Source organism: Sinocyclocheilus anshuiensis, unplaced genomic scaffold (assembly GCF_001515605.1).
Source record: "Sinocyclocheilus anshuiensis isolate Anshui unplaced genomic scaffold, SAMN03320099.WGS_v1.1 scaffold188, whole genome shotgun sequence".
NCBI classification, from domain to species: Eukaryota; Metazoa; Chordata; class Actinopteri; order Cypriniformes; family Cyprinidae; genus Sinocyclocheilus; species Sinocyclocheilus anshuiensis.
Window position 1 is genome coordinate 2541149 of NW_015555768.1, and position 13238 is coordinate 2554386.

Genomic DNA, 13238 nt, shown 5'->3' on the forward strand with positions numbered 1-13238 from the left:
GTGATGGTGCTTGTAGCTGAAGCAGAGGTGCTGGTCATGCTGTTTTGGGTTGTATTCAGGGAATGTACACACAGCTGTCTCTGTGGTTTGTCCTCCCCCTCTTAAGAGGCAGACTGTAATTTCATCCCCACCCAACAGATGGAAACACACCTTTCACCCCCACAGCCTGGAAAACACCAACTCCCTGCTCCTCCCTGATACTCCTCAGAAACTACTTTTACGTGCAGCCTAATAATCCATAAATGATCTGACCAATAGCCTAATCAAAATGAAAAGCCTTCAAGCAAACAGTAAAAAAAAAATGACTACATTTCGGCTTATCCAAATAAATTATTAATATATTGGGATGCTGCTTCTGAATTTCCTTTTAAATGCATTTAGCAACATGAGAAGAAAGCTTTCTTGAGATCATTTTAGATAAGTTATAAAAGCAAACATTCAGTAGTGATGCTGACCATCTTCTTTTCAGGACTCACAAGCTTCTCGCTTTTATGATAACATGACACTTAATGCTGCTCTTGCACGGCAGTCTCAGAAATTTAGTTCAGAATATATCTTTAACACATGTAAACAGATTTTTTCATCATATTGCAGATTTTAGGGTACATATAAACTACATTTAGAATCTGCAGTTAGATGGAATTTAATCTGGAACAATGGAAATTTTGTGCATGAAAACAGAAGATAGAATTTTCTGTTTTGCATTTTTCTTATTTAATGCATTTTTTAATTATTTGTATTATAAATAGTGCAGAATATATATATATAGGATTTGGAATCCCAGATTTCCATTTACAGATTTCTGCCCTGAATCAAAAATGTTACCAATTTCGTGCATTATACTGTATCTTTATCTCCAGACAGTGCTGTTAGCATATTTGTCTCTGTTAGCTTTGAGCATTAACCCCCCGAGCTCTGAAGCAGGTGGGCGGCAGTGTCCTTTTGCTCTGTTATGGATGGAGTGTGTTGTAGATTTGGAGGACAGTCGTGGCGTACCGCCCACCAGCGGCGCTCAGAAGAGCAGAGGAGTTCTGTTAATGCACTGGACATGCACTTAGATCACCAGCAGACCACACAGTAACTCTTTTCTTCCTCCCCAGCCGTCACTACTTCTGTCTTGCTTTCTCTTTCAGGGCGATACTTCATTTTCCTTGCTCTGCTTTATTGTTGGTTTTACTTGTAATCGATTAATTCTCAATTATCCTGGACAAAGTACAGCTCTAGAATGACAAATTAAAGGAATAGTTCACCCTCATGTTGTTACAAAACCTGTGATACTACGTTTCTTTTGTGTAGCAAACAATTTTAATATTTAGAAGAATGTTCATGCAGGAAAACTGACTATGGTCTGAAAATGACACAAAAGTAGTTAATATATGAGCTGTTAACTCGAGAAATGCTGCAACTGAATGATTGATTCACTGAGTTGAACTTGAGAATGTCTGATTCATAAGTAAGTCATTCTTTTGAGCCGATTATTTCAAGATGAACAGGTCAAAAATAATCTAGATGTCAGACTGCATGATTCGTTCATGAATCGTACTGATCACGTCCTCAGTTGTTTTACTGACTCAGTGAATCTAATGGTTCTTGGCTTAACTGCTCAAAAATTTATTGGTAAAGGCTTCTTCAAATTCTTCAAATTTTATGTTTCACAGAAGAAAAAGTTGGGTTTGGAATGACATAAGGGTGGGTAATGGTGACCAAATTTTTTTGGTGAACTATTCCTTTAACTATCAATATTGTGTCAATGTATGCAAGCACTAGCTGCTTTTGCACACATCTCTGCTTTCCAAGACAGTTTCTATAGATGTCACTTCCTGTCTGTCCTTTTTTATCTGCCGCTCTCAGGGTGTTTTGTTCCTAAAGATTAATCACACCTGTCCGACACACCTTCTGCCTCTGTATAACGCTGCTATTAGTCTCTCCACGACAACTTCATGAAATTCTGGGCATTTGAGTCACGTAGGCATTGTAAATCAGCACGATTTGGGTCGTGTGTTTGGTCAAAACGGCATGGATATGCTGTGGTCAAAACCACAGTGTATATATAAGCAGAAGAGATTGTTATAACGGGGCAGATCTTGGCAAATTAACACCAAGTCATCAGTAACACGGTGGTTTGTTCTCTGGTTGTGGGTCCACTTAATTCTGTCTCTTCTGGGCCTCGTCTCTTTCCTGTCCTAGAAGTTGAAGGAAAGTCCATTGCTTCTCATTGTAGACTTTTGTTTCTTTCAGATATTTCTGAGATGGAGTCGTACCATTCCTACTCACCTCAAGATGACCAAAGGTCACGCCAGTCTGACCTCTCCTCACACTCTTCCAATGACATAGCACGAGAAAACGCCAGGTGAGGACCGCTTCAAGATCAGCTCCTCATATGTTCAACACATATTAGGGATGCATAATACAATAGTTCAAAAAGTCTTTGGACATTTAAATGGATAGTTTACCAAAAATGGAAATTGTCTACACAAAGATTCAAAAAAAAAAAAAAGTGTGTTTTGTCCATGCAATGAAAGTCAGTGTGGTCCAGTGTTTGGAAACCAGTGATCTATATGAATATCTTTGCATTAAATATCAAAACATCAAACTAAGTGGTACTTAAAGAAAACAGCACGAACACACCATTCAGTCAGAATATTTTATAAATAGCTCAAGACATTCAAAAGTTGCTTGTCAAATGTTAGTGGGACAGGTGTATTCTCAGTCTAAACTGTTGTTGTATTTTCAGGGAAGATCCTCAAAGCAGATTGGCAAAGACTGCTGTAACTTCCTCTCCTTACAAAACTCCAGAGGAGCCACTTCCAGCCCAGGAGGAGAGAGTAGAACCACAGGAAGAACCACCACCACGTTAGAACATGATTCTGTATATACCTCGTAGTTTGATAGTAGATAAAGACCCACACTTTTGGTTTATTGATGAAGCAGAGGATTAGCAATGGTTGTCAAGCACCAAATGAGCTCAAATTGGCTTTGCTGACTAATTAAATCAGAAAAGAAGTTGACCAGAAGCTAGTAGAAACTGCAACATTACATAGGTTAAAAATAATGGTATAACCCTCACTGATGTTAGTGATTCAAAATCAGCAAAAACAAAACCACTTTTACCTCAGTGGAACATAAAGATGGATGGATGGATGGATGGATGGATGGATGAATGGATGACGAACTATCCCTTTAAGTACTAAAATAACTAAAACTAAATAAACTAAAACTAATAAATGAAAGATAGACATTTAAAAAAATAAATAAATAAATGAAAAAGGACAAAAGCACACAACAAAATTACTAAAACTTTAACTAAAACTAATTTGAAACTTGAAAATAAAATCTTATTCAAAATATAATAATAAAAATTAATATTTTGAGCCTGATGGAAACATTATGACTTTGCTATAATTCCTAGAAATTCAATAATCAGAATTCACAGACAGATAAATTATCCTATTTTAATTAATTTATTTAAATTCAATATTCCATTTCAAATTGATTCTATATTTATATGCACACATTATGCAATGGTATATTTTAAAAAGCTCTGGTCCATTTTTGCATAATGTCTTTTTTTAGGATTGGTGTGTTTTTGTCAGACATTTTTTAAAGGCTTTCTGAAGTGATGCCACAGGACAGTTTTACAGTTAAGATTTTAGCAAATCTCCAACTCTCGCTCTCTTTTGAAGGCATAACACAGTGATGGTGAGCTTTCAGAAAGGAGAGAGTGTTGGCCTGAGGTTGGCTGGAGGAAATGATGTGGGAATATTCATAGCTGGAGTTCAGGAGGGCAGTCCGGCTGAAGAAGAGGGTCTTCGTGTAGGGGATCAGATCATGAAGGTATGCAAACAAAAGTTCTGTTGACTTTAGCTGTTCTGATCATTTTGGGTCATCTTGTTTTTGACGTTATAATAATCAAGCTGTTTTTGTTACTTTATCTTTAAATCTTCTGTATGTAAATGACCACTCTTATGATTATATAACCTTATTATGCTTATTATGTTGTCATCATAGTTTTCAGAAATAGCCTGGGTGGACTGGGGAGGGAGGGAGCTTTAAATTAACATTACGTCAACATATTAATGCGGTTTTTCATGTTATGATCCCTTTAGGAGGAGAGAACATGCTTTGAATTTGATTTGCATTTGCCACATTTCCTTTTCAACTGTATGTGTGTGTGTGTTTTCTGTCTCTCCCTAAAGGTGAATAACGTTGACTTTCGGGGTATTGTGCGAGAGGAGGCCGTGCTGTTCCTGCTGGAGATCCCGCGGGGTGAGGTCGTGACCATTTTGGCACAGAATAAAACTGAGGGTGAGAGAATTAAGCACACAAAACTGCTCCTCGCTTCACTTCAGGGAACACACAAACACCGGTCGAGTTTTTCGTACCCGGTCGTCACTTGGCATGCTTGTATAATTCTATGCCTGTGTACCATTATTTATTTATCAATTTTTTATATCAATTCATTTATTTTTATATGTGTTTTATCTTTATTTACAACACCTTTATTTTTTTTTATAATTACACGAACGATCTTACTGACCCCAAACATTTGATCAGTATATTTCTTTGTTGACTAGACATTGACAGGTGTGATTAAAAGAAAATGTGTCTGCTTTCAGTTGTTTCAGAATGAAACTGATATTAGACCATTATTTTATTCAATGTGCAGCAGCAATAAAGACGACACCCAAGATCCTGCTCAGACCGAGCCCAGAAGATGAGGCCATTTACGGGTGAGTGGATCCTGTTAATATCCCACAGGTTCAGCTCTCCTCACACATGATCCTATTCACTGAACTTAAGATCTTATTCACTAACTAAACCTGAGGACTCACTGAAGGCTGGAGACAAGGCTGAAGCTCAATCCCCACACATTCATCTCACTCACTCACTCACTCTCACACACACACACACACACTCTGGTTAATAGTTCACAAAAAAAACAAAATTTTTTTGCTCACCCTCATGTTTCAGTGATTGATCTGTTCCAAACAAAACAACATGAGGATAAGTAAATAATGACAGAATTTGAATTTGATGGTGAACTATCTGTTTAAACTATCGCACTAGTGGTTGAGCGCACAGGAAATGAAATCGAGATAGAGGAAGAGAGGTGGAGTGTCATCTGCATCACAGCCTCACGACGGGCTGGATACCTCTGCAATCTCTCTCTCTCTCTCTATCATCCTCTCCATCAGCTCCTCCATATTCACGAAGAAGAGGCAGTCTGCTGCTGCTCGTATCCACTGGGAGAGGTTATTTTTGTGTCCTGCTCTCCAGAGCTCCAGTGGGTTTTTACTTGAGCACAGAATGAGAGAGGTGGAGAGTATTTTTTATAATTATAAATATATTATAATTACGTATTATTTATTTAGTATTTGTTTATTTTTTATCTATTTATTTTTTATTGACAACACATTTTGTTTTTATTATAATTACATATTAATTTATTTATTTATTATCATGTATCTTATTGTTATTTTTTCCATTTTTTTTTTATTTGTTTGCAATACCTTTTGTTTTTATTATAATTACATATAATTTTTATTTATTATCTATAAACCCTGCTGGAAAATCACAAGCCATGACGGTGCATTTGGCTTTTGGTGTGTTTGGAAAGGATAAATAGAAATGCGACAGAAAAAAATATTTTTTTTTAAGCCTCAGTATGTTTTTCTCCAAATATATTATGTGGGAGTCATTCTTTTAAGTGGGTTCCTATTGCATTTTGGAAAAGTACATTTTCTGATTTTAAACTTTTTATTAGACAAAATTATTAGGAATTAAAGTATGACTTTAAATGTTAATAATTAGAATTAATAATTAATTCTATGCCTATGCACCATTATTTATTTGCTAATTATATCTATATATATATATACATACATTTATTTATATAAAAAAAATAAAATAATATTTTTATTTATTATCTATTTTTATTTATTTTTTATTTAAGCACCTTTTTAATAATAATAATAAATTGAATTATTAATAATAATATTTTCCACATTTTTCTAAATAATTATAATAATAATAATAATAATGCTTTTTTTTTTTGCTTTAGTAAAATGACAATGTAAATACCAATTATTTTATTCTTATACAACATGTTGTCATAATATCTCACTATGTTTTCTCACGCAGTATAAATGGGTCTTAAAGAATATAGCTACTATTATTTTAAGAAGGGGGTCCTTTGCAAGAGGATCGTCATATTTGGGGGTCTTTGGCATCAAAAAGTTTGAAAACCCCTACATTAGAGCATCCAGCAGTAGAACTAGTTACCAATATTACATCACTGTACGTGTGAATGGGCCCGGAAGCGCTGTCTCTTTCGCTTTTCCCCTCCCCCTATACACACAGACCCTGTCGAGAAGCCTCGGCTTCTTGCTCATCACTACAAAACCAGTTGTAGCCAGTTTTGGCTCTTCCAGGGATTGCCGTGTCAAGTGTGGTCATGCATGTGCACAAACATACCAAAATCCAGATTTTCATGTTTGTGAGCTTTGTTTTCTCTTGCCTGTTATGTGAGGAACTAAATGTCTCCCATGAAAACCCCATGCTGATGTTTATTGGTTCAATAACTCCTGTCGAAGTCTTTTGGATTTGGAGTCCAACCAAAAACAAGTTCCTAACCTCATCACAAGACTGCAGGATGTCAGCACTGACCTCTGTTGTCAGCAATGACACGGCTCTCTCTGCTCTGTCCCTCTTTTTCTGCTGTCATGCCATCCTTCTATTGCTCTCTCTCCCTGGCTCCATCTCTATTCCTCTTAGTCCTTCTCCTCTCTGTGTGGGTGTCTCATGGGAAAGCGAGGTCTGGCGCTGTCAGGGGTTGAAGCTCTTTTGTTCTGAGCAGAGACAGATGTGGTGTCAGAGCTTTAATCAAGAGGGTGACGGCACTACTATAGAAAATCTGGCTGCTGAAACTTTTATCCTTGACACTGTAAATCCTAAGTCAGATAACACTAAAGTTGTCTATTAATTGACAGTTTCAGCACTTCACAAATGATAAAATTACATCAACTGTGGAAGTCTTACATCATATTATGATAAATTATTGAATTGGAGTGGAGAATTTAATTAAATGTCACCAATTTAAGATTGACAAAGGACAGTAGTTCATTAACAGCATTATCAGCATTGGTTTGGAGAAGATGAAAGATTGAAAATCACTTACAGCATAGAATAAATATTATATAAATATTTATAAAAAATGTATTTATTTATTATGTATTTATTTTTTATGTTTATCTATGTATTTATATTTAATTTTTTTATATATATATGTATTTTTTACAGACCTTTTTGATTTTTATTATAATGCATATATTTATTTGTTATTATTTATTATTTTATATTTACAGCAAGATTTTATTGTAATGATGTATTTTATTTATTGGTATATTTATATATTTAGTTATGTTTATCTATTTTTTGTATTTTATTTTTATCTATGTATTTTATTTTTTACAGAACCTTTTGAATTTTATTATAATTAATATATGTATTTTTTATCTTTTTTAATTTTGTCTACTTATTTTTTATTTAGTTTTTTAATTATTTTTTTATTTACATCATCATTAGATTTTTTATTGTAATGATGCGTTTTATTTTGTTGTATTTTATATTTATTTCATTTATTTATTTATCTATTATTTCTTTTTCTGTGATTGTATATATTTTTTTTTCTTCATTTATACATTTTTTATTGTTTTGTTTAAAGCATTATTTATTTTTTTGATCCATTTATTTATTTTTTAAATGATAGCACTATTAATTTTAGTCTTGTTTCACATAGTCTCAGTCTCATCCTTCTGATGTACAGTGGGTACGGAAAGTATTCAGACCCCCTTCAATTTTTCACTCTTTGTTATATTGCAGGCAAATGGCTGCAATATAACAAAGAGTGAAAAATTTAAGGGGGTCTGAATACTTTCCGTACCCACTGTATATTACACAGAGAATTGAAATGCATTTTCAGTTGACCCTAAAACATTGGCATTGCTTGCATCATGCTCTACTAGTTAAAGGGGTCCTATTATGCTTTTTCACTTTTTCAACTTTAGTGTATTTCAGAAAGTGGGCTTTCATTTGATACAGGAACTATTCGAGCCGTTCATGCCAGACTGGGGAGAGAGGTGTTGTAATAATGTAAAATATGTGAAAAATAATGTGTTTTTCGAACAACCTAGTATGAGAGCCTGTTCTAGTACACCCACAAAACAAAATTAAGACTTTGTTAAAGAGCATAATAGGACCCCTTTAAGTCTGAGACATGTTTGGGAGTTTACGTTTCTGTTTTGTGTCCTAGTTTATGAAGACATCTTGGTTTCTGGTCGAGGGGACTCATTTTTCATCCGGACTCATTTTGAGTTTGAGAAGGAGCTGCCTCACTGTCTCGCCTTCTCCCGCGGAGAGATCTTCAAGGTGGTGGACACCTTATATGACGGCAAGCTGGGAAACTGGCTGGCCATCCGCTTGGGCAAAGACAGCCAGCTGCTGGAGAAGGGCATCATTCCCAGCAAGAGCAGGTGAGAATGGAGAAGGGCGGACAGTCTTTGCATGAGATTAAAAGATATGTCCAAGCTAAATGGTGTTTAAGCCTTTAACTTGGAAATATCAAACATCAGATGCAATATGAATTTGTATTTATACTGGACATAACCAGAAAGCAGACTCTGCTCTGTAATGACTTATCGCTTTCTTTGCATAACCCTGCTGCATAACCCCTGCTCCTGTACTGATCAGAGCGGAGCAGATGGCAAACGTCCAGAACACACATAAGGGCTCAGGAAGTGACAGGGCAGACTTCTGGAGGCTACGTGGTCAGAGGGCGGCCAAGAAGAAAGATGTGCGGAAGAGCCGAGAGGAAAGTTCTGCGGCCGTTTCCACCCGCTTCCCTGCCTATGAGAGGGTGGTGCTGAGAGAAGGTGGGTGCTACAAACCAAAATAGAAAGTATGACAAAAAAAGAGAGAATGTTACAATCACCCAACAGTGTGTGTGTGTATTGGAGAAGTGCGGATCAGCTCAAACGTCATCCGAATCCGCTGCTTCAAAAAAATTATCCACCCACCACCCAACCGCTCCTATATTTTTCTCTGATATAGATATCCGCCCCGACCCGCACCCGATCGTCACATTACAATTATTCTAATGAGTTTTGCAAGATGATATGATGAATGGATGGTTCATTTTTAACAGCAGATTCAGTGACATTAGAGCTGATCTGCACATCACTGCACACGTCTGCGGCGCATTATGGCTCAGACATGGCCAATGGAGCACGTTTCAGAAGCGGCTCTCTGTGCTGCTTCACTAAAGATAGGTGCTTAGTCTATTTTTGACGGACACCACGTCCTAGCTGCACATAATTAGAAAATTGAGGATTAGGGCTGTGCAAAAAATCGAAGTAGCACTGACAAGCTACACAAAATCGCGTTCATAATCGCAGGCGATTCATTGCTTGTCAGTGAACTACGGTTCTGTGTAGTAAATGTCGCTCCATCTAAAAGCACGTGCTGGAGATTTACTACTAATCACAGAAGCGGCTTTACTGACGAGATGCGCATGAAAATCGCATTCGATTTTTTTGCACAGCCCTATTGAGGATGTATTTTAAACGACGAAGAAACAGCTACAAATCTTTTATCCCTGTCGTTCATAACTGGACTTGTCGTTCATAAGTGTATTAACTTTGCTAGCTAATTATATAAATAACAAGTGTGTAGGGAGCAGTAAACACTGCGTAGGGACCCTGTTAATCAGAAAACAGTCAGAAAATACATCTTGAACAACTGATGCGACAGATGGCAAACATTGTAATTTACTGATCACAGTACCTGTATCATTTACACAATAAACAGTCTCAATAGGATGATGGCTGCTTGCATACAACATTAGTCACATCTCTGAGCGGACCGGCCTAATACCGCTAATGAAAGTCTCTGCATACCCACACAGACAGCTGAGGTATTTTTAATACTTTTGAAAAATGGGCTCATCACTGAGAAAGATTGCTCTCTACACACTGTTCAAGAAAAATTACACAAAAAAATCATCATGATTTATGTGACCAAAACCACAGTCAAGAATTTTGAAAAAGGTGGTTTTGAATCATCAGTCAAAACTCTTCTGACTCTCCTTTAATCCTCTCTAAACCCTATTAACATAAAGGAGTGTTTATTACCATTAATATAAACCGTTTTGTATTTTAGTAAGGCTAAAACAGATTTCCTCTGCTGTGAAACCCTGATCGTAAGCTTTGTCTTCTCCCATAGCGGGATTCCGAAGGCCGGTTGTGCTGTTTGGACCAATCGCTGATGCTGCCAGTGAAAAACTGGCCGCGGAGCTTCCGGACGAGTTTGTAATTGCCAGTGGGTTCATGCTACTGTCTCTGTGATACCATCAATAATGTCTGAAGGGATGCTCACACTGGATCACAAAATCGTTTTAGACTCTGTAATTAATATTAGCAACATGATATGATGCTTTTGAACTTCTGTTTGGAATAATAATAAATTATATATTTTTTATATATATTAAAAATGTAATTTTATATAAATAAAAAGATAAAAAATATATCATTATATAAATAATGTAAGAATATATTATTTGAAGTTTGCATCCTGTTTAGGGTTGGGAATTGAGAACCGGTTCTTATTTAGAGCCAACCAGATAACAGAAACACCGCCCTGCCTCTTTAATTACTGAGCACATTGGTTCCCATGACGCGCACTCCACAGACGCGTCGCGTCTTTAACTGCTGAACACATCGTTTTCCAGGACTGTACACGCACTCGCGTCTTTGATAACTGTGCACATTGTTTTGTCTGACTGTACATAACTGTTGTTTTTGGAGGCCTGTTTTAATTTTAGTTTTAGTCTAGTCTTTGTGTGAAGCTGTCATTTTAGTTTTTATTAGTTTTAGTCACGTTCATACTCTTTTTAGTCTAGTCAAGTTTTAGTCAACTAAAAAAGTCCGAGCATTTTAGTCTTATTTTAGTCAGAATTATCCACGACTATTTTCGTCTAGTTTTAGTCGACGAAAACTGATGACATTTTAGTCTAGTTTTAGTCGACGAAAACTGATGACATTTAGTCTAATTTTAGAAAATGAAAATTGTATTTTAGTCTCTTTTTAGATACATGTACCGGCAGCGCGCAGCTCCTGCCGCCACTAAATTACAATATATTTGTCCCATATTGTCATTAATATACAGTCGTGGCCAAAAGTTTTGGCAGTGACATAAATTTTGTGTGTTGCTAAGTTTGCTGCTTCAGTATTTGTAGATTATTTTTCCACGTGTCTATGGTATACTGAAAAATAATAAGCATATCATAAGGTTTAAAGGCTTTTATTGGCAAAAAAATACGAGTCAATATTTACAGTGATGACCCTTGTTCTTCATAACCTCTGCAATTTGCTCTGGCATGCTGGATATTAGCTTCTGGGCCAAATCCTGACTGATGGCGATCCATTCTTACCTTATTAGTCCTCGGAGTTGATCACAATTCGTGGGCTTCTGCTTGTCCACTCGCCTTTTCAGGACTGACCACAGGTTCTCTATGGGATTGAGATCCAGGAGGTTGCCTGGCCACGGATCCAAAATTTCAATGTAATGATCTTCGAGCCACTTCTTTATCACTCTTGCTTTGTGACATGGTGCTCCATCATGCTGGAAAATGCACAGATCATCACCAAATTGCTCATGGATCATTGGAAGAAGTCGCTCTTGCAGGATGTTTTGATACCATTCTTTATTCATGCCAGTGTTTTTGGGCAGAATTATGAGAGAGCCCACTCCCTTGGTTGAAAAGCAACCCCACACAACACAGGACTCATGGTAGCGTTCACCTTTTCTTCTTCCAACAATCAATTTTCCAGATGTCCCAAACAGTCAGAAGGGAGCTTCATCAGAGAAAATAACTTTGCACCAGTCTTCTGCTGTCCAATCCTTGTACTTCCTGCAGAATTTCAGTCTGTCCTTGACGATTTTCTTGGAGAGAAGTGTCTTCTTTGCTGCCCTTCTTGACACCAGGCCGTTGTCCAAAAGTCTTGGTCTTTCAGGTGCAATATTCTTTGTAGCAATTTCCTTGCATGTGAGGCCATTTTGATGTGAAGCGATGATGGCTGCACCTGTTTCTTTGTAGATAACCATTGCTAACAAGAACACAATGATTGGAAGCGCTTCTTCCATCGTTTTTATAGCAATCACTCTGCTCTTACAATCTAATTATTATGATAGTGATTAACCTGACTAGTACTCATTCACACTTTCACGTGTGCTGCTGATATGATTAGTCAATTAATGTTAGCTGGTCATTTTGTGTCAGGATAAAAAAACTGTGAACATTTTTTTTGTGAAAAGTTCATTTTTTTGGCCAATGAAGCTTTTAGCAATTATTTAAAATGCATCTGATCACTCTACACAATAATCTAGAAACAATGTGAATGAACACCACAACAACTTAAGCAACAAACTTTGCAAAGCACAAAATTTATGTCACTGCCAAAACTTTTGGCCATGACTACATACTGACTTCAACTTGGACCACTAAACAAATAGACTGCTATTGTTATGTAAGTATGAGGTTTAGATTATTTAGTGTACAGGTCATTTCAAGAGTGATAAACTCTCAAGAGTGAAAATATTTATTTTAATGCATTTTAAATGTTTAAAAATGTGGAAACCACTCATTGCATCATCTCCTGACTGCATTATTATATGTAAAATAGGGGCTTTATGGAGTAAGAACATTACTTACTACCTTCCAGCAACACTACATTCAATGAAGGTAAAATAGTAAAAAAAAAAAATAGTTAATTTAAATGGAACTGGAACCGGAATCGTTAGGCAAAACTGGAACCGGAAAATTTCTAACGATACCCAACCCTAGTCCTGTTAAACTTGTACTCATGTGAATAAGAGTTTCCAACATTCAGACAAGTTAAATGTAGATTGTCTGTTTGTCAAATGTCTTTTTGCAATACAAAAATTTTGCTATACAAAAAATAAATCTGCTAAATTAATAAATGTAAGTGTAAATCATTCAAAGTAGAGATGCAGCAAGTTTTTACATTTTCAAGATTATTTTTATAATAATCATAATAATAACATTTTATTGCTTTTAAATAAGTTATTTTATGAAAAATTTATTTATATAGTTTTTTGGGGGTCAATCCTGTTATGCAGTGCCTTTGTAATTTATAATCTAAAAATATAGTTAGTGTTATATA

At 36.1% G+C, this 13238-nt stretch overlaps 1 protein-coding gene across 1 annotated transcript in view; it reads left to right on the forward strand.

Annotated features, from left to right (window-relative positions):
* The window catches only part of LOC107674320 (tight junction protein ZO-2), a 41943-nt gene that overhangs the window by 19351 nt on the left and 9354 nt on the right, over positions 1-13238 (forward strand). Inside the window, 7 exon segments of the mRNA XM_074186958.1 lie at positions 2239-2350; positions 2735-2914; positions 3684-3834; positions 4197-4305; positions 8312-8531; positions 8749-8930; positions 10279-10374. Of these exon segments, the coding sequence (XP_074043059.1) occupies positions 2239-2350; positions 2735-2914; positions 3684-3834; positions 4197-4305; positions 8312-8531; positions 8749-8930; positions 10279-10374 (1050 nt within the window).